The 24,026-nt window shown below is 42.0% G+C and overlaps 1 protein-coding gene across 6 annotated transcripts in view; it reads left to right on the plus strand.

The window, feature by feature from the left end:
* Positions 1 to 24,026, plus strand: part of PTPRM (protein tyrosine phosphatase receptor type M) — a 546,095-nt gene that overhangs the window by 176,246 nt on the left and 345,823 nt on the right. For all 6 annotated transcript variants that reach the window (XM_056854227.1, XM_056854228.1, XM_056854229.1 and 3 more), the window contains 3 exons: positions 1,211 to 1,479; positions 11,515 to 11,593; positions 17,525 to 17,640. In XM_056854227.1, the coding sequence (XP_056710205.1) occupies positions 1,211 to 1,479; positions 11,515 to 11,593; positions 17,525 to 17,640 (464 nt within the window). The remainder of the gene's footprint in view (positions 1 to 1,210; positions 1,480 to 11,514; positions 11,594 to 17,524; positions 17,641 to 24,026) is intronic.

Raw genomic sequence — 24,026 nt, forward strand, 5'->3', positions numbered from 1 at the left:
ACAACCCTCGATATCATTATGGGATTGAGGGGTGGATACATGCTTGTAAGCGGTGACAAATCTATTCGGCTATCTGTGAGAAATACAGGAAACTGACATGAATCTTTTTTTTTCTCTGATGAATGATATGACATGAAACATTGTAAGAACACTGTCCAGTCTCTATTTCTAGAGTTATTTTAATATTATCCTCCATATAACATTCTCAAAGACTGATTCTTTTTACCATTTATGTGAAGAATGAGGAACCTAAGTGTTCTTTAATCTACTTGTTTCTCCAAATTACTCATTCTTGAGTTTTTTTCTCACAACTATAATGCATAAATCTCTGGGCAGGCCTTTACTTTTTGTATAGGTTATAGGACTATAATAAAAGGTGAATCTGTTGAAAACTATTTGTATCATTGCCCTGGCCTGGATAGCCGGATCTTGACAGATCTTGAAAGCTAAGCAGGGTCAGCCCTGTTTAGTATTTGGATGGGAGACCAGCAAGGAATATCAGGGTTGCTATGCCGAGGCAGGTAATGGCAAACTGCCTCTGAACTTCTCTTGCCTTGAAAACCCTATAGGGTCACCATAAGTCAGCTGCAACTTGGAGGGGGGGATCAAATAGCTTTGCAGACATTACAGTCTCTTTTCATCTATTAAACCTATTTCTTTAGCCACATTATATTTAAATAAACATTTTGTGTGAACATTTTTATCCCCTGCAGATTAATATCAAAGTGCCTTCATTTTAAAGCTCAAACAACTAGTTAACATTGCTGCACAGTTATCTTTTTTTTTCCTGCATAGTTATATACCACACGTTTTTGAGCTGGTTTCAGTTGGTTTTAGTAGATTTTGGAGAACCAGTTATATATTGTGCAAAACAAAATTATCATTGACTTGAGAAAAAAGGATGAAGAATTTATATTCTTCTTGTTGACTGGAATTGTGGCTTTGTACACATCATTAGCCTTACATGTCCTGCAGCCTTCTCAGATGTAAGCACCATTGAATTAAGTGGGACTTATTTCCATTATGTTATGCATAAAATCATAGTTCTAGTCTCCATTCCATAAGATGATGATTACAGCCTTCACCAGTTTTGGCAATGGATTTTACGATCCTGAAACTTAGAGAGACCCCACCCCCGAAAAAAGGGATTTGTTATAAGATAAGAGGTAAGTTAAATCACTAACAAACTATTTTTGTTTGTTTCCTACAGGATCTTTTATGCTGGTGAATACGTCTGGAAGGTTTGGACAGAGAGCTCATCTTCTGCTACCGCAACTTAAAGAAAATGACACTCATTGCATCGATTTCAATTTTTATGTTTCCAGCAAGACTGGGTCCAGTCCTGGTGTATTAAATGTTTACGTGAAAGTTAATAATGGTGAGCTTGGTAGCCCAGTATGGAATATGTCTGGAGCTCCTACAGGAACCTGGATCAGGGTGGAATTAGCAATCAGCACCTTCTGGCCAAACTTCTATCAGGTATCACTTGTTTTTTTTATTAGTCTTTACTAATAGGAAACAGGCTAAAACTGATATTTTGTCTTTAGCACTGCCTGCATTGAATGCAGTATCTGTGAAGGAGAAGATCTTATTCCTAATTCTCAGTAAAAGGAATTTTGACAATCCAGAGAATCAGAAAGAAGGGAAAGTACCCACATATATTATTGCAAGGTGTGGTGTATAGGAAAATGCCAACTAAACTGAGACACCTCTCAATGGGGTACACCTTTCTTGAAGGCATTACACAGTACAGAGGGCATCTGGATCAGTACTATGCTTGCATGTGTACCACCTAATGAGGCCATTGTCCTAGACCAGAGTACAGACTCATCCTCATTGGGCAAAGAGCCTAAAGACTTAGAGGAGGAAGCAGCAGGACAGCTAACACTGCGGTAGAAGGAGGCAGTTAAGACACCCCCAGAAGCCTCCTTCGATATGCAGGTGAAGCCCCTAGACCACTGGTTCCCAACCAGGGGTCCGTGGACCCCCAGGGGTCCCCGAGAACTAAATTAAGGTCCGCAAAAAAAGTTATAAACCCATAATAAATTAATATTTTCAATTAAAAATTCTCTATTATAAAAATATATATTCAAATATTATTCTAAGTTTAATGTTTAACTAACAGTTATGATTAAAGTTTATTTTCAAATTCTCAGAATTTTTATTTTGAACCTTGGGGTCCCTGCACCGAACAAAAAAGTCCTAGTGGTCCCTGGTCAAAAAAAGGTTGGGAACCACTGCCCTAGACTCTTGAGTCAGCCTGCTCAGCCTAGGATACAGTCTTGCCTTCTGATTCAAACTTGGAGCCTGAACCCTGCACCCCAGAGCCTGCTGCTGGACCAACTGTTTCTTATCTATCGACCCCTCAAGCCTCTCAAAAGTCTTGAATTACCTCCGTGCCATTGTAGTACTCATCGCTGTAACTAGGCACGGCGCCTTCAACTACTGGCAGCCTGCCCCTGAGGGGGAGGGTTGCCAACCTCCAGGTAGTGGCTGGAGATCTCCCGCTATTACAACTGATTTCCAGGCGATAGAGATCAGTTCACCTGGAGAAAATGGCCCTTTTGGAAGGTGGACTCTATGGGAGTATACCCCCATTGAAGTCCCTCCCCTCACAAACCCCGCCCTTCTCTACCCACAAAATCTCCAGGTATTTCCCAAGCTGGAGCTGGCAACCCTAGGGAGGGGCTTATATCTCAACCTCCTTGAAGGAGTATTTAAGGCCTCATTTCATCTTCAGCCTTTTTCTAGAATAACATATATGATTAGGGTTGCCTCTTCATTACCGGTGGGAGGTTTTTGGGGCGGAGCCTGAGGAGGGAGGGGTGTGGGGAGGGGAGGGACTTCAGTGCCATAAAGTCCATTTTACCGAAAATTACCGAAGCGGCCATTTTCTCCAGGTGAACTGATCTCTATCAGCTGGAGATTAGTTGTAATAGCGGGAGATCTCCAGCTATTACCTGCAGGTTGGCAACCCTATGTATGATACACTTTTGGCTCTTGCTGCAATAACTTTGTTCCTGGACCTCAGCCTTGAGCTGGATAGCCTGCTTATCCTGCAGTTGTGCTTGGTTTTCTGGGACAGTCAGTTGTCACATATCAGCACAGTGCTGATGCAGATGACACTGACTGCAGCCCGTTAGTACAAGGCGTGGAATCCTTGCTCACCTTAATCCTCTGCTCAGTCAAAATGGTCTTTTCACCCCAAACGGTACTACTGGTTGTTACAGAATTATAGAAGCAATTCCACAATGCTTTATTAAGTCTTTTATTACTATTGCATTGATTAGATTCCTGCCAGGTTATTGTACTACTCAGTTTCATAAACTGGACATGTTCAGTATAGAAAATATATTCCATTATCTCGAGATCCAAATGAATGTTTTTAGTATTAAGACTTAGAAACAGGATTTTTTCTGATATGAAAAATATAGGCAAATAACTCCCACTATTGCTCACTGAATAGCAGTCAGCTTGTTAAGTGCAGAATAAGTCATACTTCTGCAGACATTTTGTTATTTTATGTTTCTAAATTTACATTTTCTACAGAAATGATTCTCAATAAGCATGGCCTTTTGAGCAAAGTTATTGTGTGCTTTCAGGATAATTCTTGCAGCAAATAATTATTTCTTTGTCTAAGCCATGCACTGTAGGAAACAATGCAGTGTTAAACTATGTGATTTAAAACTATTTGCAGTTTAATTTCTGTTCATTTAAAACTGTTTTCAAGTTGTCGAGACATTTAATCTTTTAACAATGGCCCCCTAAGCAGGTCTACTCGGAATCCTACTGAGCTCTAGTCAATGAGGGTAACTCATTGTAAAGTGTTCTTAGGAAAATTGATCCTTGTTTTCACTTGAAGTCTGCCCATCAGTTGGAGTGGTATCAGTAAACCACACTTTTCATCAGAGACTAATATGGGTGAGACAGGAGGAAGCCCTACTTGTTTAGAGTAGACATTTGCCATTTCCTGGCGCTCTCAATGCAAAGTAGGTGTTCTTATTTCAAAGGATTGTTTAATGGTATGAAACTACATTTATGGTTTTTTTAAAAAGAAAACACTTCCATCGTGCCACAAATTGTGCAGTACTTCTGATGAGCACAGTCTGTTCAATATTTTGATTCCTACTTACATATACACACATGCAGGCAAGCTTGGAATACCTCTGAAATAAACTACAACCTCTCCCTTCTTAATCATTACTTTCTGTTAAATGGTGCAATAATGGCCTGCTGAGAAACAAATGCACAAATGAACCCTTCTTCTATAATCTGAATGTCCAGGCTTTAAAAGGAGGCTAGTATGTGCTTATTCTTGTTTGTTTTAGATGGCCGTTTTATAATTTTTTAGGGCTAAAGATGAGGAATGTGAAACCATTTTGTAGTTCAGGGTCCCCCAAGTGATGCCTGTGGGCACCAATGGTGCCCAACACCTTTTCTGGTGGCCACCAGGTGTTTTTAGGAAGAGGGTGGGGCCAGGTAAGGCTTTTGCCCTGCAAGGATTCTGATTGGCTATGGGACATTTGATTGGCTGTGCAGATTTTTTAAAATGTTTCTTTCGCAACAGCTGCCACCACAGTACTAGGATTTGCACTGTGTTACTGAAGTTAAGCTGTGGCAATCATTCTGTGGCTGGCTCTTCTACCTGCGGCACCCATTTTGTGGCACCCATTTTGTTGCTACTCCCACCCTTGTTTTAATTGAATGACACGACTGAATTTTAGTGAGAGAATGGGATGAATTTGCCAAGCATTTCATAGATAAAATTGCTCATATCTGTTCAGGCTTAGAAGACTTTTAAAGAACAGTCTGATCAAGTTTTGTTTGTTCAATCATTACAGCCCAAACATGTCATCAAGAGACTTAGAGATTTATGGCCTATTGTTTCCTCATTTGGCTCTTGTTCCTCTGACTTACAACCAAATGCTGAGGGGATATTTCTAGATGGATCCTGAAGGCAGTGAAAGGTAGCTTCCACATGGCAGTTTTGGATGGTTATCTAGACCTGTTTCTGTTGGGTTTCAGACCTGGTTTTGGAAGAGAAACCACCTTGGTTGTCTTGATAACCTTTTCCAGGAATAGGACATAGGGGGGGTGTAATGCTGTTAGTTTTGCTGGAACTCTCAGCAGCTTTAAAGCTTTCTCATCCACTTGACTGGGATGTGGAGTGGGGCAATCTTTCTATTCCTACCTGGCTTAGTGCTTTCAGAGCATGAGGCTGGGGAAGTTTCATTCAGCTGTGTGACACTTATACCAAGATTCTCCCATGGTGTTTAGTAAGTACGTCAGACTGCTTAGGGAGGCAATCTAGAGTTTTCAAATACAGTGTCACTAATATGCAGATAACACACACCCTTGCCTCTCCTTTCCATCTGACTTAGTTGGAGAAAATGAACTATTACCAGGATGCAATAAAGGGTAGGTGAGGTCCAATGAATTGAGTCTCAGTTAAAATAGACTGGAGTATTGTTGGTAGATGTTAGTGCTGATCATGTAATTTGGAGATAGCCTAATCTGGATGGGATTGTGCTCATTTTGAAGGATGAGGTTGCATCTTTGGGGTACTATTAAATCTAGACAAATAGATGTTCAGATTTCTAATGTGTATTTAGCCAGCTTCAGATGATTTACCTGCTGAAGCTGATGATCAGCTGTGACCCTTGCTTGAAAAGTGAGCTATTCATAGTGATCCAAGGTCTTGTCATCTTCTGGCATTGTTATTGTAGTGCACTCTGTGTGGTCTGCCCTTGAAGACTGCCTGAAAACTTCAATTAGTCCAGAATGTAGCAGTAAGTTTGCTTGCTTGATACATACTTCACATTGGCAACTCTAGTTTAAACTGTGGTCTTAGTATGCTATGTGCACAGTGAAATACATATGTGTTGTTTACATGTTACTGCAGGGTATCAAATGCATCTAAAATGCAAATAAAATCTAAGTTTCTAAATATTTATTAGACATCTTTATATCTGCGGGACTGCCTCTCCTAGTAGGCCCCCGAGAGAATATTATGTTCATCAAATAACAATCTGCTGGTGGTCCCTGGCCCAAAGAGTGTCTGACTGGCCTCGACCAGAGCCAGGGCTTTTTCTGCCCTGGCTCCTGCCTGGTGGAATAGCCTCTCTAATGTAACCAGGGCCCTGTGGGACCGTAAGAAGTTCCACAGGGCCTGTAAGACAGAGCTATTCCACCAGGCCTATGGTTGAGGCCAGCTACGGGTTTTCATCTAATGCTGGCCTCCCTACCTCTCCCCCCCTTCTGTTTTTCAAATTGGGAATTATGTGGGGGGTTCTGGTTGCTTGTAGCTTTGTGGTATTTGGCACACCATCTTGTTTATATTTATTCATATTTTATATTATGGGTGCTTTAGGGTTGTCAGGTCCCTCTTTGCAACCGGTGGGAGGTTTTTGGGGCAGAGCCTGAGAGCGGGGTTTGGGAAGGATAGGGACGTCAATGTCATAGAGTCCAATGGCCAAAGCAACCATTTTCTCCAGGTGAACTGATCTCTATCGGCTGGAGATCAGTTGTAATAGCCAGCTATTTCCTGGAGGTTGGCGACTCTAGGGTGTTTGGATCATGTTTATGGGGGTATTTTTAATCTTTTAATGACTTTATTGTAAATTTATGAATTGTTTGTTATATTTGTGAGCTGCCCTGTGCTCAGCTTTGCTGGGGAGGGCAGGATATCAGATTAAATAAATAAATGTAGTAATGAGACATTTGACTTAAGCCAGGTCAATGAGATTCCGTCATCTACTAAAAATACTTACCAAGATTCTGAGAACAAAAATGGAGCAAAATATTGGCTCCAACCCATAAGGAATTTACTGTGGAGCAGTAGAAGCCCTCGTAGAATAAATGGTTTTAGCATGTGGGCCTTGAAAAATAACCTGGTACAAACAACTTCATTACTGTGTGAGCCCAATTTCCAATCTTGTTCACCTTAAATCACTTTCATGTGGGTGCTCAAGTTGACATTAACCTCATAAATTCTTCTTTATGAGCCTGAAGTTAAATCTGAAAGCAGAATGCATGCAAAAATGTAGTGTAGGAGTGCTATGCAGAGGGATTCTTATTTTCTTGCTCTTTTCACATAATTGTATTAAGTAACCATACCGTTATTGCTGAATTCCTTTTCCTTTTTTTCCTCCTTTCAAAATAAGTTTTGTGAATTAGAGGTACAATTCACCTTTGGACTTGCAGCGACTTTAATTGCTTAGCGAAAAGAAAGACAGGGGTTTACTAAGTGAGGTCATGTATTGAAAGCAAATATATTTATTCTCTTTGTACTGTGGGGCTGACAAGTTATCTCTGCCAGCACATTTTCAACAGTAAGCATTTAGGGTGGCAAGCAAACCCCCCTTCTTTGTTCTTATAGACGAGGGGAAGTGGCTGAAATGAAAAGCTAATTTTGCTCTTCACTGAAGCAGGGAGGATCAGGGACAGTGCAATGTTAAACCGCTTCCCTTTTTCCTGTTTGGCAGGCGTCCGAGGGGTAGTCTGATGTAAAACATCTCTCAGGCAGACATCCAACACAGCTTTTCATGAGTAAAATGAAATCTGTGTGTGTGTGTTTTAACCAGTTGTTTTCTGACTGATAAGGCAGCAAAAATAATTTCCAAGGAATCAAAAGACTACCGTCTTCCGTACAGCTTGCTGTGCAAGAATGTTATTTTATTCTGAGTAATGCGCTTCATGTGTTGCTTTCAATGATGTTATGTCAGCTGTTATGAAATGCAGCACTGAGGGCTTAGACTGATAATGGTAACATTTTAAAGACCTAGCAACTAACCTCATGTAAACTGTAGGAAAACTTGGATGTTATTGTAACCTAAATCACGGTTAACATCTCTGCATGGAAGACATTTTAACAAGTGGTTGTTGAGGCATGGTCAGGTGTGTTTTGTTCTTGGCTTTTGCAGGAATGCAGTATATTTCAGTGGCACTCCAATTATTTATTGGATTTTTTGGAACCTGTGTTGGTTGGCAAAAACTAGCCGAAGGCTCTCAAAATCTTACTGGCAGGGGTTGACCAAAGAATTACTGTTTGTGTGGCTAAGTTTCTGTTCTCTGTAATGAAAATACGAGCTGAGTTAATGTCCCATGTATAATCCACTCAGATTCTAACCCTCAATCTATTAGTTACTTTAAGTTGATTTACGTATGCTGAGACTTTACATAGGTAGCTAAGGTTATAAAAGTTTTTTTAAAAAAATTCTGCTTCTGAATGGCTTGAGAGCCACAATAAAAACCTGAACAATTGGCTTTTGCCCTAGGGAAAGCATGTTTCCCCTCCTTTTGGAGAAGACTGAAGTTGGTTCCCAGTTCATTCACAGTTCCTTATTCACATCTAGTTCCTGAATGGTATTGAGGACAATTTAAAAGCTCTGCACCCCAAAATAAAGTTTGGACCACCACATATCATACACCCCCACATTCAGGAGACTGTGTCCTCCGAGGGGGCACATGCTGAGTCCTTAAATTATCCTCAGTATCATTCAGGAACTAGGATCTGTGAATAAGGAACTGGGAAAGAAATGGGAACTGGGAACTAACTTCAGCCTCTTCCCCTTTGGAAACAATGGGGGATGGCTGGGGTTATCTTGTTCATGGGCCCATAGAATTGGACCCCTTAACTCCATGTACTAGAAACTTGTGGGTTCTTCAGAGGACAGGCACCAACAGCTCCCCTGCAATTTTGGTGCCGTTTAAAAACAGGGTTAAAAACAGATCCTCCATCCCCCTGGAAAGATTCCTCATAGGGAATAATGGAGCCAAATAATATTGAAATCCCTCAAAAAAACCAGATCCAAATACTAAACCGATATTTTGAACTCAAAAACTTGGGAATACTGATAACTTTTCAGCTCCCTGACATCTGGATCCAAAAAATCCCGAATTCCCCCCCCCTCCCAAGGTGCACATTCTGATATTGTAGCATTGGGAAGGGTGCTGAAAAGGGCAACCAAAATAATTAAGACACCTTCCCCATGACTAAAGAATTTAGGCTTTTAGGTTAAAATAAAAGACAACTAAAATTGTGCATGGTTTGGAGAAAGCGGACAGATAACTTTTCTTTCCTATGATGGGCATGCAATGAAGTTTATCAATGAAGTGGAGTGGGCATTTCTGGAGCAGGTTAAGAGTGCAGGGTGCTTGTGAACCTACCTGTGCTGTTTGAAAACCAGGTTGGTGCAGTGGCCAAGAGTGCCTTCTATCAGCTGCATTTGGTTCACAAACCATCTCCTTTCTTAGACAGCCAACCTGGCCATGCAATTCACACTTTTTAAATCTCACAATGGGACTTCTGTAACATGCTCTACGTTGGCTTTCCTTTGAAGACAACTCAGAAACTACAATTTGTTCAGATTGTGGCAGGCTGATTATTGTAAGGGAATAATCAACACATTATTTTAAAACAGCGACATTGGCTGCCAGTTAGTTTCCAAATTTATTTCAAGGTGTTAGTTATGACCTTTGAAGCACTTCTTGTCCTATGACCCACATATCTGATGGACCACTTCTCCCCATATGCACCAACAGTGATCTCTTGCTTTTCATCTTCAGGTTGTTCCCCTGCTCAAGGTGGCCATATTTGCATCTGCTAGAGCCCTTTCCTTCTGAATAGGGACTCCCACCTTGTGGAAAGGGATCCCTAGGGAGGTGGGATGGGTGTCCATCTTTAGAAGTTTTCAGGAGGCACTGTAAGACCATTTTGTCAGGGTTCTTAATGGGGTTTAAGACTCAGGCATTTTCATGGGGAAGGGGTAAATAGGGTTTTACTGTATTTTGTATGTTGTTTATTTTTGGAATTGTAAACCATCTTGAGCCTCAACTGAAATATTTTAATAAGTAAATAAATAAAATTCAGAACAGACAAGAGAAAGCGAGTGAGTGGTGATTTGTGAATTTGCAGGTGTTGGCTATCAGTTTTATTGTCTCCAAATAAATTAGGCAGGTTCATGCAGGACAGGTCTATCAAGGTCTATTAGCCACAGTGATGAAAAGGAACCTCTGGGTTCAGGTGGAATAGCCTTCTGAATATCAGTGCTGGAGGAAAAAACAACAGGAGAGGTTTTGGCTTGAGGAGGACGGGGTTTGGAGAGGGAAGGGACTTAAATGCCAAGAGTCCAGTGGCCAAAGTGGCCATTTTCACCAGGGGAACTGATCTCTTATCGCCTGGAGATCAGTTGTAATAGTGGGAGATCTCCAGCCACTACCTGGAGGTAGGCAGTGATTTCTAACAGTGATTTCTGAATGAGCTGTTAAAAGCAGAGCCTGGCAAAAATGTTGCAAATAACGTTTTCAATTTCAGTCATTTCCATTGCAGTGATTTAACAACAATTACTGGGTCACTGGGTGACTTTAAGCCAGTCACGCTCTCAGCCTAACCTACTTCACAGAGTTGTTGCGAGGATAAAATTGTGGAAAGCATAATGATGTCAGCTGCTTTGGGTCCCCACTGTAGAGAAAAGCAGAATAAAAATGAAGTAAATAAATAATGAAAATAGCTGAAGATGGGAGGCAGATAAAAGGTAGATTGGCGAATGGCTGAGGAGAGAACGAGGCAGGGAAAGGGGAGAACGTCGGAGAATGAAAACAGTGTGTGGAGGGGAAAGTGAGATGCCCCCTCTAAGTCCTTGTAGCTTTCACACCACACAACTGGGCCTGTCACAGCTGGCACCACAAAATTGGCCAGAGTTTTCCCAGTTGAGATGGTGCCCATGGGAGGGAATACAATCTTTTCAACTGCAGGAGGGTTGCTAGGAAACAATATAAGTAGCATTACTGGACCCTCCCTTTATATTGAAAAACCAGCAAATAATTAAGTCACGCTATTGTGCCTTCCTTACTCCATATTTGGTAAGGCCCTATTCCCTCAGCATAATCAAGCAGTAGTGACTGTGAATAAATTAAAGCAACATTTCATATTTGAGATTAGCACATTGACTAGCAACTTTGTGTGTGTGTGTGTGTGTGTGTGTGTGTGTGTGTGTGTGTGTATGTGTAAAGTGCCAGCAAGTTGCAGCCGAGTTATGGCAACCCCATCGATTTTTCAAGGCAAGTGATTAAGCTGAGGTGGTTTGCCATTGCCTTCTTATGCGAAGTCTTCCTTGGTGGTATCCCATCTGAGTACGAACACTGAATAGCTTCTGAGATCTGACAAGATTGGGCTATATTATATCCTTCCACATCCTGCAATTTCTTGGCTACTTCCTTAAATCTTGTATAGCAAATTCAAATAGTGAACCCCACACAGAGAGAGGTAACCTATTAGTTCATTAACTCCCACTACTGATCTAGCAAGGGGAGCTTTACATGAGAGGTATTTCCCTTGATTGTAAAGTCTGTGTGAGTCTACGTCTTTGAAAAGAAGTATTTTTTTTTCTTTTCTGGTTATAAATTCTTAGTAGTTGGTTTAAACAAGCAATAAGTTGCATTATTTTATACTACTGTTAAGTACTTATTCTTTAAAATTATGATGGAACTGATTTTGGTTTTTTTATATTTCAGGTAGTTTTTGAAGTGGTCACTTCAGGTCACCAAGGATACCTGGCTATTGGTGATGTGAAGGTTTTAGGACATCCATGCAGTAAGTAGCTTCGTGTTGCCATTTCAGATTATTTTGGAATGTTGCTGTCTCCATCGAGATCCCATAGAATCTTGATGCCTATTGAAATCTACATCAGTCTTGAAAATGGCATTTCTCAAGGGCACTCTGAGACTATTTAGGTCAATTGTGATATGGGGTGGGGAGTGCAAACACTGAGGTGAATGGCAGGATAATACTGCTATGAGCAAAGCAGAGGAGGGAGAGGGGTTGGAGCACTGGTTCTTCACCTCTTCTTCAAAGAGAAATGTGAGAGTAGAGGCAACTCATTGTCCACTGCTGGGGTTCCCTGCCATGCCAGCCTCTCTGTGGCATCACTCCAGGAACTTCTAAAGCCAAAAGTTCCTGGAGATGATGATGGTGGGGGTATAGAAACAGTCTACTGGTGAGAGTGGTTACAGAATGGAGTTCAGCTTATTCAGTGGGTTGTAATAATAAATACATATTCATGCTTATCTACTGGGCTTATCCTTGCATGTGTTCCTGACTTGCATGGAGAGTAATCATAGTATACTGAAATAAATAATAGGATTTATTTCTTTATTTTATTATAGAAAAAAGGATATATTGCCTTCTCTTGTTGTGACTTTTAACTGTCAGGTGTCAATTTAAACTAAAATAATATGTCATGTCATAAAGGACTCAGCTAGGGTATGATCAGGTGAAGTTGCTGTCTAATTGATTTCTACCATTGAGCCATCTAGTATATTATTGTCCACCCTGATGAGCAGTTTCTTTTCCAAGTAAAAGGTCTTCCCCAAGACTGTTTCTTGCCATATATACACACACATGCAGGAACCTTCAAGGACTTGGGGGGCATCTAATTTCCCCTTGCCCACTATTTCCTTTTTTCCTTTCCTGAAAGCTCCTATAGACTCTCCCCTATTTTGGCTTCCTTCTCTCCTTCCCCCCAAACAACCAACCTATGTTTATCTGCCCCTCTGTCTTCAGAATTTCTTTCCCCTTCCCACCCAGCAGCCTTTACCTAGGAAAACTATAGCCCGATTGTGTGGTGCCAGCCACTGGGCCAAGCCCACTTGCATGGTAGGGAACCCTTGAGGACTTGTGGGGAAAACCTTTCTCCTGTATCCCCCTCCCCACACTTTCCTCTTTCCTTCCTTGTGGCAACCCCCATATCCTCTCTCCTTTCCCTGCCTCATTCTCTCCTTCTCAGGCATTCCCCATACCTACCTTTTATTTGCCACTCATCTTCAGCTATATTTATCATTGATTGTCTGCATTTATACCCCACTTTTCTCCACAGTGGGGACCAAAGCAGCTTACATTATTCTCCTCTCCTCCTTTTTATCCTCACAACCATCCTGTGAAGTAGGTTAGGCTGAAAGTATGTGACTGGCCCAAAATCACCCAGTGAGCTTCCATAGCAAGATGGGGATTTGAACCTGGGTCTTTCAGACCCTGCTCTGAAGCTCTAACCGCTAAACCACACTGGCTTTCATAGGGTGGCTGTGGTTGAACAGTAAGCAAACAGACAGGCCTAGTTGAGTCATGCAAGTTGGTGGGGGGTGGTGGTCAGGTAACCCGGTGGTTACTGCCGGGCCTAGGGTTGCCAGCTTGGAGATCTCCCAGAATTAGAACCGATCTCCAGACTAGAGATCTCTCTGCCTGGACAAAATGGGAGCTTTGGAGGTTGGACTGCATGGCATGATATTCGGATGAGGCCCCTCCCCTCACCAAACACAATCGTTTCCAGATTCCACCACAAAATCTCCAGGAATTTTCCAACCTGGAGATGACAACTCTAGCCAGACCTGGCCCTGATAAGTCCCTTAAGGGCCAAAACTAGGGCTGTTGAAATAAAAAAAATTGGTAAAATTCGGATTCGGCAAAATTTAGCCCGTTTTTATTCGGGAAATGCCGAAGTCCGAACTCCCCGCTCCGGGTCCGTGCAATTCGGCATGAGGTCCGGAGTTCGGGGGAAAATTCGGCCGAATAAAGCCATTAAAATCACAACCGCACCTTTCCGTGGCTCCGGGGGGGCATTTTTGGGGGTAGAGGTCCCAAACTTCCAGCGTAGCTTCAAAGGACCCTTCTTGCAATAACCCCCACGTTTTGTAAAGATTGGATCAGCGGGGGCTGAGATATGGGCCCCGAAAGGGGTCCCCCCTCCTTAATGTGCATTTGCAATTAGCAGAGCTTGCCGCCCACTCAAAGCTCCCAGCCCCGACAAACAGCTGTGCTGCGGGGAGCAAGGGCGGGGCAGGTGCGAAGTAGTTTGCAAACCATGAAAAGCAACACAACCATGAAAACCATCACGTTTGCAACCATGCAAAGCAACACCTGACGCCTCGGAGTTTGCAAACCATGGAAAGGGACAGAGGCATGCTAGCCAAGCATCAGGAGCAGGAGGGGGTGGGATTTTCCCTTTTGCAACGGACTCGGGACCAGGAAAATGCATTCTTTAAGTCACAATTTGAAAACAATTTTTGAGCAAGCATCAAAATAGACCTAATCGATCTTATGAATGAGGGAAAACCTGAGGACACACAACTGAAGCCCCCCCCCCAAACCAGGGAGAGACTCAAGGGGGCACCCCCCCAGACAGAACAGGCAAAAGCCCCCGTTGGCTTCCCCCCCACCCACAGAAACTGCTCCCTCCCCACAAACACGCAGACTCTGCTTCATCCCCACACACACACACACACAGGAGAAAAATTATAGATTAAAGCCCCAAAAAGGGTCTTACTGTGGATGTCTTCTGTTCCATCAGGAGGGACTGGGAGGACTGGATAATCCAATACGATTCCATTTAAGCACGAGAGGTTTTGCCTTGGATTTGCCACTCTTGAGATGCTCACAGGATTGGCTGATCCCATTCATCCCAATAGGGAAAATGGGGGACCCCATATCTCGGGACCCCCTGACCCAATGTTTACAAAACTTGGGGGGTCTCGCAAGAAGGGTCCTTTGAAGCTCCGCTGAAAGTTTGGGGTCTCTACCACCAAAAATGAGTCCCCTGCAGCCACGGAAATGAGCTAATGTGTGCTTTAAATGGAATAAAAATGCACATTAAAAGGAGGACCCCTTTCGGGCCCCATATCTCTGGACCCCCTGACCCAATGTTTACAAAACTTGGGGGGGTCTCACAAGAAGCGTCCTTTGAAGCTCCGCTGAAAGTTTGGGGTCTCTACCCCCAAAAATGCGCACCCTGCAGCCACGGAAAGGAGCGAATGTGTGCTTTAAATGGAATAAAAATGCACATTAAGGGGAGGACCCCTTTCGGGCCCCATATCTCGGGACCCCCTGACCCAATGTTTACAAAACTTGGGGGGTCTCACAAGAAGCGTCCTTTGAAGCTCCGCTGAAAGTTTGGGGTCTCTACCCCCAAAAATGCGCGCCCTGCAGCCACGGAAAGGAGCGAATGTGTGCTTTAAATGGAATAAAAATGCACATTAAAGGGAGGACCCCTTTCGGGCCCCCTATCTCGGAACCCCCTGACCCAATGTTTACAAAACTTGGGGGGTCTCACAAGAAGCGTCCTTTGAAGCTCCGCTGAAAGTTTGGGGTCTCTACCCCCAAAAATGCGCCCCCTGCAGCCACGAAAAGGAGCGAATGTGCACAAGCACCCCCCACGGGGATTTCTCTCTCACACACAAACAGATACTTTCTCTTTCTTTTCTCGGGCCGCGCAGCAGCTGGGCTCATGCACTCAATCGCTCAAACTGATTGGCCAGAAGAAGACCCAGCTTGGCCACCGATTTGCTGCAGGAGAATGCTGCTTACTAACTGACGGTTATGCTGCTGCGCTGAACCCCGAATTTGCCGAATTTACTGAATTCGGCTCCCCGTTTTCCCGCTTTTTTGGTTTGGTTCCATCCGAACTAAAAACCGCCGAATCAGGGGAAATTTGGCTGTTTTTCGGTTCGGGACGAACCGAATCGACAGCCCTAGCCAAAACAGCCTGGGAAACACCCTGCCCCTCCCTCTGCCTTTCACTCGCAGAAACGAATGCTGGAAAACTGTGGTTGCCTCAGAGTGTCCACTAAGGAAATCCGTTTCTCAAAGATACAGGTGCTCATTTCATAATTTTGGGTTTTTATAAAAAAAACCATGTATTTTTTTAGATTTCACATTTCTCTGAAAACCTAGGGGTTTTTTTAGGTTTGTAGAAAGATCTGTCTTGTCTGTTCACAGCTCCAGTCACCAGATATAGGTGTTCTGAGGTTTTGCCTACTTCGCTATTAGTATATAGATTATACACTCACACGCACACATGTGTGCTAGATATTGAACCTGGGAGTTCATGCATACAAAACACGTCTTCTACCACTATGCTATGTACCGAATAGGCTAGAGCAACCTCATTCCCTTGGCAAACAGGAAGACTGTAGCCATGTGATATGTCTCTCTTTGTATAACAACTTCAAATATTAGATTCCTGATACAGGGGCTACCTGTATGCATTGCAGCAATGGTGTGTTGACTGACCTTCAGCACACTCAACAGTTCACACTTCATTGTCGTGAAAGGAAAAAATGCACATCTGAAATTGTTAAATAAACTAATGTGAGCAGGAAACCTTCTCAGAGTTCTGTATGTACATCAGAGTACTCATGGAGCTCTGGGTAAGAACATCAGAAAAGCCCTGCTGGATCAGACCAAGGCCCATCAAGTCCAGCAGTCTGTTCACACAGTTGCCAACCAGGTGCTTCTAGGAAGCCCCCAAACAAGATGACTGCAGCAGCACCATTCTGCCTGTGTTCCACAGCACCTAAGATAATAGGCATGCTCCTCTGATCCTGGAGAGAATAGGTATGCAGCATGACTAGTATCCATTTTAACTAGTAGCCATGAATGCCCTTTTCCTCCATGAACATGTCCACTCCCCTCTTAAAGCCTTCCAAGTTGGCAGCCATCACCCCATTTTGGGGCAGGGAGTCCCACAATTTAACTATGCGTTGTGTGAAAAAGGGTAAGTTCCTAAGTGTACCCTGCCCCTTAACTATATTTATTTATTTACTTTGTTTATATTACACATTTCTCCCTGTTGGAGACCCAAAGTGACTTACTTACATCATCCTCTTCTCCTGCGTTTTATCCTCACAAGTCACAACAACCTTGTTGGGTTAAAAGTATGTGACCGGTCCAGGGTCATCCAGCAGGCTTCCATGGCAGAGTGGACATGTACACATTGTTTACTGCTGTTTAGCAGAGTGCCTGATTCGAGTTCTAAATAGAGTGTTTGACATTTACAATGTTACATCCATGAAGATATCAAATGCTTAAAAATGCTTTTGCAATAGTTCTGGCTGAGAGCATTGTAGATTACGCTGCTATTCAGGTATTCTATTAGCTGAGGAAATGATTGTCAGTCTGCAACAGTTGTTGAATCCATTTTAAATTCAATTTCCTTCTCACCTGTTGTAAAAGAATGTAAGTTTTTTTGTAGTTGGAAATGTTGTGCTAGAACTGTAGCTTAATAGGCAGTCCAAAAAAATAAAAATGAAAAAAATAAAGTACCTAACTTAAAAATAGTTGTCTTGACAACTTTCTGCTCTTGTCTAGTAACTGGTATAAATATCCGCCGTAGCTTTATTCAAAACGTCAATTAGATTTCAGTATAATCTATATAAACATAGAAACTGTTTTATAAAAAGATTAGTAAGCTAAGATTATCTGCTTAGTAGGAACAATACATTAGCACCTTTTTCTTTTGTTACGTCCTGCATTCTTGTAAAACAGGAACCATGGTCGTGTAAAACAGCTTATAATGCTAGGCACAATTAGAGTCAGGTATTTTAAAATACATTTCACACAGAATTTTTTTTTGTTCCAACATAATCAGAAAATGTTTAAAACTCCCAGTTATTTTAAAAAAACAGATAGGTCAGTCAGAAAGGCGAATGATGAATAATGTTCTTCTCTCTCTCTTTCCCCTTTTATTTCCATCAGCCAGCACACCTCATTTCCTGCGTATTAAAAGTGTAGAAGTCAACGCTGGTCAGTTTGCTACTTTCCAATGCACCGCCAACGGCAGGACAGTTCAAGGCAATAGACTGTGGTTGCAGGTAATGTTTTTCTTTATTTTCTCCCAAATGAGACTGTTGAACATGGCATGACTAATAGGTTTTGGATTCAATTGAGGACTGTGTGTACATGCAGAGGCAGTGAGAACTTCTGCTGTGAAACAAGCACAGCACATCTTCCTGTATGGTTTATTTTCATGCATTCATGTCCATTTGAGTATGAATTATTAAAGACAATGTCATTAATATTAATCTTGCTAATTCTTTTTAGGTGTTGCTGTTGGATCTTTAAAAACATATCATATTTGAGATGTACCATTCCAGGTTATGACAGCATGAATCTTCATAGTGGGAAAAGTACGGTGGTGTGTGTTATTTAACAGTGGATTCTGGCTCTCTAAAGTTTCTTTGCTTATGGAGTGCTATCAGTGCACATAAGATAGGGGAGGGGCTGTAGCTCAGTGGTAGAGCATCTGCTTGGCATGCAGAAGGTCCCTGGTTCAATCTCCGGCAAGTAGGTGATGTGAAAGACCTCTGCCTGAAACCCTGGAGAGCCGCTGCCGGTCTGAGTAGACAATACTGACCTTGATGGACCAGGGGTCTGATTCAGTATAAGGCAGCTTCATGTGTTCATGTTTTCATGTAGCAATCTACCAAATACAAGACGACAAGTGTGTGCATCATATATCTTTCAATCTACTATCTGAGACAAGGAAGAAGAAGAAGAGCTGGTTTTTATATGCCGACTTCCTCTACCACTTAAGGGAGACTCAAATCACCTTCCCTTCCCCTCCCTACAACAGATACACTGTGTGGTAGGTGGAGCTGAGAGTGTGACTTGCCCAAGGCCACCCAGTTGGTGTATTATCAGCAGTTTGAAAGCCATGGAATTTTATGAGGTCACCCAAAGGCTCTGCATAGAGATAGAAAAAAAGAAGAGGGCCAGGTACAGATACCTAGGTGACGCTGGCTGAGAAAAAAAAGTAAAGGGAAAACGTTCCCCCTATGGAACATTGAATGAGCAATTAAGCAGGATGAGAACAATCCTGGAAACCTAATCCATCAAGAGAGTAAAGGAGAATAGATTGCATGGTGGTATCAAAGGGAGAAGAAAGGTTAAAGAAGATGAGATAGAGTAGTGACCTGTAGATTTGGCTGTGAGGAAATTATCACTGAAGGGCACAAGGGGGTCAAGAGTGGAGCTGGAGGAGGGAGATTTGAAACAGTGGGAATAGGCAGCATGTTCACGATGTTTGGAAGCAAAGGGAAGAACGAAAATTGGGTGGTACTGAGGAGGAAGAGTAATAAGGATATCAAAGGTGGACAAGAGGTGCTTAGTTGCTGTGAATAGTGTTGCTTAACTAGGTAGATTTCAGGCACAGAAAGGATACAATTATATGGGAGGAAATCAGCTGACTCTTTTCTCTAGAGGCACTCATCTGCTTAAGAGAATGAATAGAAGCATTCAGTAGATGGAATGTGCTAGGTCAAGGGATGGGTAGGGTGAATACTTTGTAGGGAGACTGGAGTAAGTATCGAGAATTAAAAATATGGATGCGATTAATGCAGGTGTTGTAGAGTCTAGACATTGAACAGAATACAGGAACAATGGTTTTGACATAGCCAGTGAATTGATCAACCGCAAATCACAGGAACAAAAGGTGGAACTTGGGGAAGATAGACTTTTCAGTGCTGAAAGAGGTGAAGTGGTCAGGTATCCTCACAGCAGCTCTTGGTGAAGAGAGGAGTGCCCAAGACAAGAGTTGCCAAGGTAATGTATGGGGAGGATGTTAAGGAAAAGAGACAAAAAGCTGATGGGTCTGAACATGAAATTTCCAAGGAGCAAAGTAGAAGTGTTGTCAGAGAAGAAGGAAGTGAGCCAGCCATAATGATCTGAAAAAGGGCTGAAAGGTGCTCAGGAAGGCAATATGGACTTGAAATACCAAATTGTGAAATGTGTAGACGTGTACAGCCTGAACTCCAAAGGCTTGGTCAGGACTCACAGGAAGGGTGGGCAAATGATCAGCCTTTTCCTTTTCCTTTTAATTTGCCTTTAGCAAATTAAAGCCACACTGCTTGTGTGAAGTTTGGAGAAGAGCCACAATGCATGACTAGCATGGTGTTGACTTCATAAAGTATTTCTCTCACCCCTCCTTTGCAAAAAAGGCTTAAATGCCATTGCTGCATCGCTAGGATGCAAATGGGCTGCTATACTGATGTTATTGTATGCATGACTGAAGGTCCAAAAGATGGTGCATGGCTAGACTGTGACACCATGACACATGGGATAAAGGAAACAAAGCAAAACACTTCAAATCCAACTGATATGAATAGTCTTTATTAAGACTTGCAGCACTATCCATTTGAGACGAGCATAACGATACAATATTTATAAAGGCCTTAAATCTTCCCCTCATATTGCACTAAGTAAAAGCCCACATAAATCATGAGAGGGGGCTTCCCAGATAGTATTCCTTTTGCTGCTCTGGGATTCACCCACTACTGGTGTGAAGTAACAATGCATTCTTCGAAGTTGTATAAAGCAGATGTTTGATGATTGAGCAAGCAGCATTTAACATCCTTTATTCCAATGTAGTACAGTTGAGAAAGCATCAGTTGGTATGGGAGAACCCCTACCCAGCACCCATCTGACTCTGGCATTATTATTTCATAATCCCCTTATTAGAGAAGAAGGCATATCAGTAGAAAACAATTTTTAAAAACAGTGTGAGAATTTGCTTCTAGCAAAAAGCTGTGCAACATAATAAATTGTTTTTAAGAGCTTGAAATAGTTTGGGGGTTTTTTCTTCCTATTTTTTGTTGTATTCAGATAAGTGCACCTATTCTTTAAGGCTTTGTTCCAGGATATATACATAAACCATGGTGATTAGGTTATGTCGAAAGAACCTTCATGGTAGTCGTTATTTACCAGATTTGAAAGTCATTAACCCAGGGGAGTACAGTTCTAACACCATGGATATTAATAATCTGGGTTTTCCTGCATCAAGAAAAATATATTAACACAAAAGATAAAAAATAAATTTTTGAATCAGCTGACTGATTTATTGAATTTTCAGGCAATTGTAGCCACTCAGTCATTGCTTTGCATGAAAGAAAAAAGAATAATCTCAGTATAAGATACCCTATGTAATGACTTTCAGACTTCTCCTGAGCCTGACCCTTTTTTAGATGAACAATGAATCAGGAGATTTGATTATAGGCACATCAGGTAATGTGAAGACAAATTGTCTCTGAGCCAATTTCACCTTAGGTTAAAGTGAAATAAGGAAATCATGCCTGTAATGCATCCCTATACAATACCTGCTTCTCCTCCTGTTGTCACAAGTACTTTTTTTAAAAAGGTCATTGGCTAGATTGTATGCCTTGTTAATTAAATGTTCTCATTAGCTAAGTTTCAGTATAAGCATACTACAAAAATAAATTCAGTGACTTTGGAGAAACGGTGTTTACGATTAACAGATGTGTCCCATCTGCTTATATTTTCATTATTTCATCTGTGGACAACACAAGTTATTGCCATTTTGGGATTAGTTTTAATTTGGAATTGGAAAGCTAAACATTTATGTTTCTAATACGCACACTCTTTAAAAAGCTAAATGCTATGATGAAATTCTTAGATCACTCAAGTAAAATTACTGCATTGCTTAGAATAGAAAGGCTGCCACTTTTACAACAGTGGCCAGCTCAAGTAACTATTTTCTGTCATTGATCATTATTGGTTGCTTCATAGAATCTTTAAAGTTTGTTCTTTCATAAAATCATTAGTTTCCTCGAAGAGTAGCATCTGTAACTCTTTTCGCTTCTACATTTTTTCTGACTTTTATACTACAATCCCATACAGAGTTAGTCTAGCGTGATGTAGTGGTTAAGAGCAGTGGTTTGGAGCTGTGGACTCTAATCTGGAGAGCCGGGTTTGATTCCCTGCTCCTCCGCTTTAGTGGAAGACGCTAATCTGGTGAACCAGGTTGGTTTCCCCACTCCTACACATGAAGCCAGCTGGGTGACCTTGGGCTAGTCACAGTTCTCTTAGACCTCTCTCAGCCCCACCTACCTCACAGGGTGTCTGTTGTGGGGAGGGGAAGGAAGGTTAATGTAAGCCATTTTGATTCTTAAGTGGTAGAGAAAGTCGTCATATAAAAACCAACTCTTCTTCTTCTACTAAACACAATTGCAATGGATTTAGACTCGAATATCTCTGCATAGGATTGCAACGTTAGAGTTTACGCTGAGTTTGACTGGCTCCCCGTGATTATTATGTGTAGAGTCCTGGAACACATGAAATAATGATGAAGAAATATGTGGTGGATTAACAGATGTGTCCTTTGTTAGTCTCTTGCCATGAAAACCCCAAAAAGGGGTCGCCATAAGTCTGCTGCGACTTGAAGGCACTTTACACACACAACTTTCTGCTGGTTTTGTACTTAGAAATTTAGTGAGTCCCTGCACTTTGCTTTGTAGCCTGACTCAAGTAGCTGAGACATCTAGCTCAAATCAGCATGAAAATATTTTACTATCTCTAGAGTGACCTTAAGAAAACACCCCCTTTAAAAAAACCAAGAAATTTAGGTCGCCCATGCTTCCTTCTTATTCAGATAACCCTTATAAAGTATGGTCTTTTTGTTCATTATCTCAAACAACAAAGGACACAGTTTGTTGATACTTTGTTCACTTCTGCTCTGTGGATTCGCTTCTGTTAACAGAACAAAACTCCAACTGAGCTGGGAACTGATTATCTCTTACAGCACTGTTTCAAATTGGGGCTATTACGTTTTATACTTGTGGTGACAAGAATTATTGGACTGTCTTTCCATGGCTTGCCTGTCTGTCTAAGCCACTTTTTTGCTTGTTTCTTATTGGAGCCTCTTAATGTAAGAACAGCTAGTCTTTATGCAAGGTATGTGATTCTGAGAGGTGAAAAGTCTCCTCTTAGCAAAGGGAAAACAGAACAAATGTGACTATCAGTAAACACCAATAAGCAGCCAGTCATATTCATGTTTGTAGGAAAATAAAAGATAGGAAAATGTCAGAAATACAGAAGCTTTGTTAGTGCAGGGGCTTTAACAGCATGGAGTGAGAGCGATGATTATAAGAAATGCATGTTCTCCTTAGGTATAAAATATAAATGAATAATGCCACCAAAGTTCATAATTCCTTGGCTCAGAATATGAACCTCAACTGCTCGTAATCTTTGCCGTTTAATACAAGGGAAGATGTTACAGCCTCCTCCAGCTTGAAATTTAATCAAAACCGTAGAAGAACTCCTGCTTCCCACCTCATTCTCTCGTTAGCATTGCCCTGGTTAAGCATTGCTCTGATGATTAGCTCTTGCTTCTCTCCCTCCATCAGCAGCACTCTGTTTCTTCTCCCTTCCCCTCCCCCAGTTACTGGTACACTGTGTTAGGATCAAACTAGACAAGCTAGTGGTCACAGATCTTCCATTGCCTTTTAAAGCTGATTTTCAGGTGCTTGGGGAGAGAAGGGGGGGTAATCTTCCTCTCCTGAACAGCTTAGCTAGTGGGAAACCATCCTCGTGATGCTGTTAGCTTAGGACAGACATACACATACATAGACCCTTGGAAGTGCTAGGAGTGTGATGCTTTGTTGAAAGTGGCTAACTATGCATCCTAAGAATACTTTTCTAAGGCCATTTATGCTTGGTAATTAGCAGCAGGTTCCAGGCTGAAGTGCCCTGCATATATTTTTTTTAATTTCTTCATGCTGACCATCATTCCAGCCGTCACTGCGTACCTGCTTCGCATTTCTTAGGAGCCCCTTTAACGTGACCTTTTGTATTTGCCCCGCCACTGCATCAAAGCAGTCACATGAAGAATCACAGCCTTGGCTTAGCTATGCGAACGACCAATGCTAATGGCTATGCAAACAAAGGAACGAAGGGGCAGGCGTGTGTGTGAGGGGGGTGGTGGAATTTCTCCTCTTGCGTCGAGACTGAATAGTCATTTTAAAGGGCGGATTTTAAAAACCAGCTTTGAGCAAGCATCAAAATCAACCCTGCATATATGGTCTAGGAGTACGCCCCATGAAATAGACCTGAATAGGATTCTGAGTAAACCTGCTTAGGAAGACTCTGCACGTGCCTGTATTTCAATGGGGCATGCAGCTAACGTTAGCTAAATCTGAAAAGGTACTCCAAACCACAGCTGCTGACTGGGATTCCAGAACCAAAGCTGTGCCTGAGGGCCAAAATACATCAAATGTGTCATGTCACATGTATCGTGTACTTTGGCCCTGAGAGCATCCCCAAGATATAAACCTAATCATTCAGGCAGAGCGTACTCCCATCCTAAACAGGCATTTCACCCCAGCCAACCAGTCTACTGCTTATCACTTGGTCATCATCTCTCTCTCTTATCTGGTTTAAGATTCCTCTTACTAATTCCAGCCACCCA

Source organism: Euleptes europaea, chromosome 8 (genome assembly GCF_029931775.1).
Source record: "Euleptes europaea isolate rEulEur1 chromosome 8, rEulEur1.hap1, whole genome shotgun sequence".
Classification (NCBI taxonomy): domain Eukaryota; kingdom Metazoa; phylum Chordata; class Lepidosauria; order Squamata; family Sphaerodactylidae; genus Euleptes; species Euleptes europaea.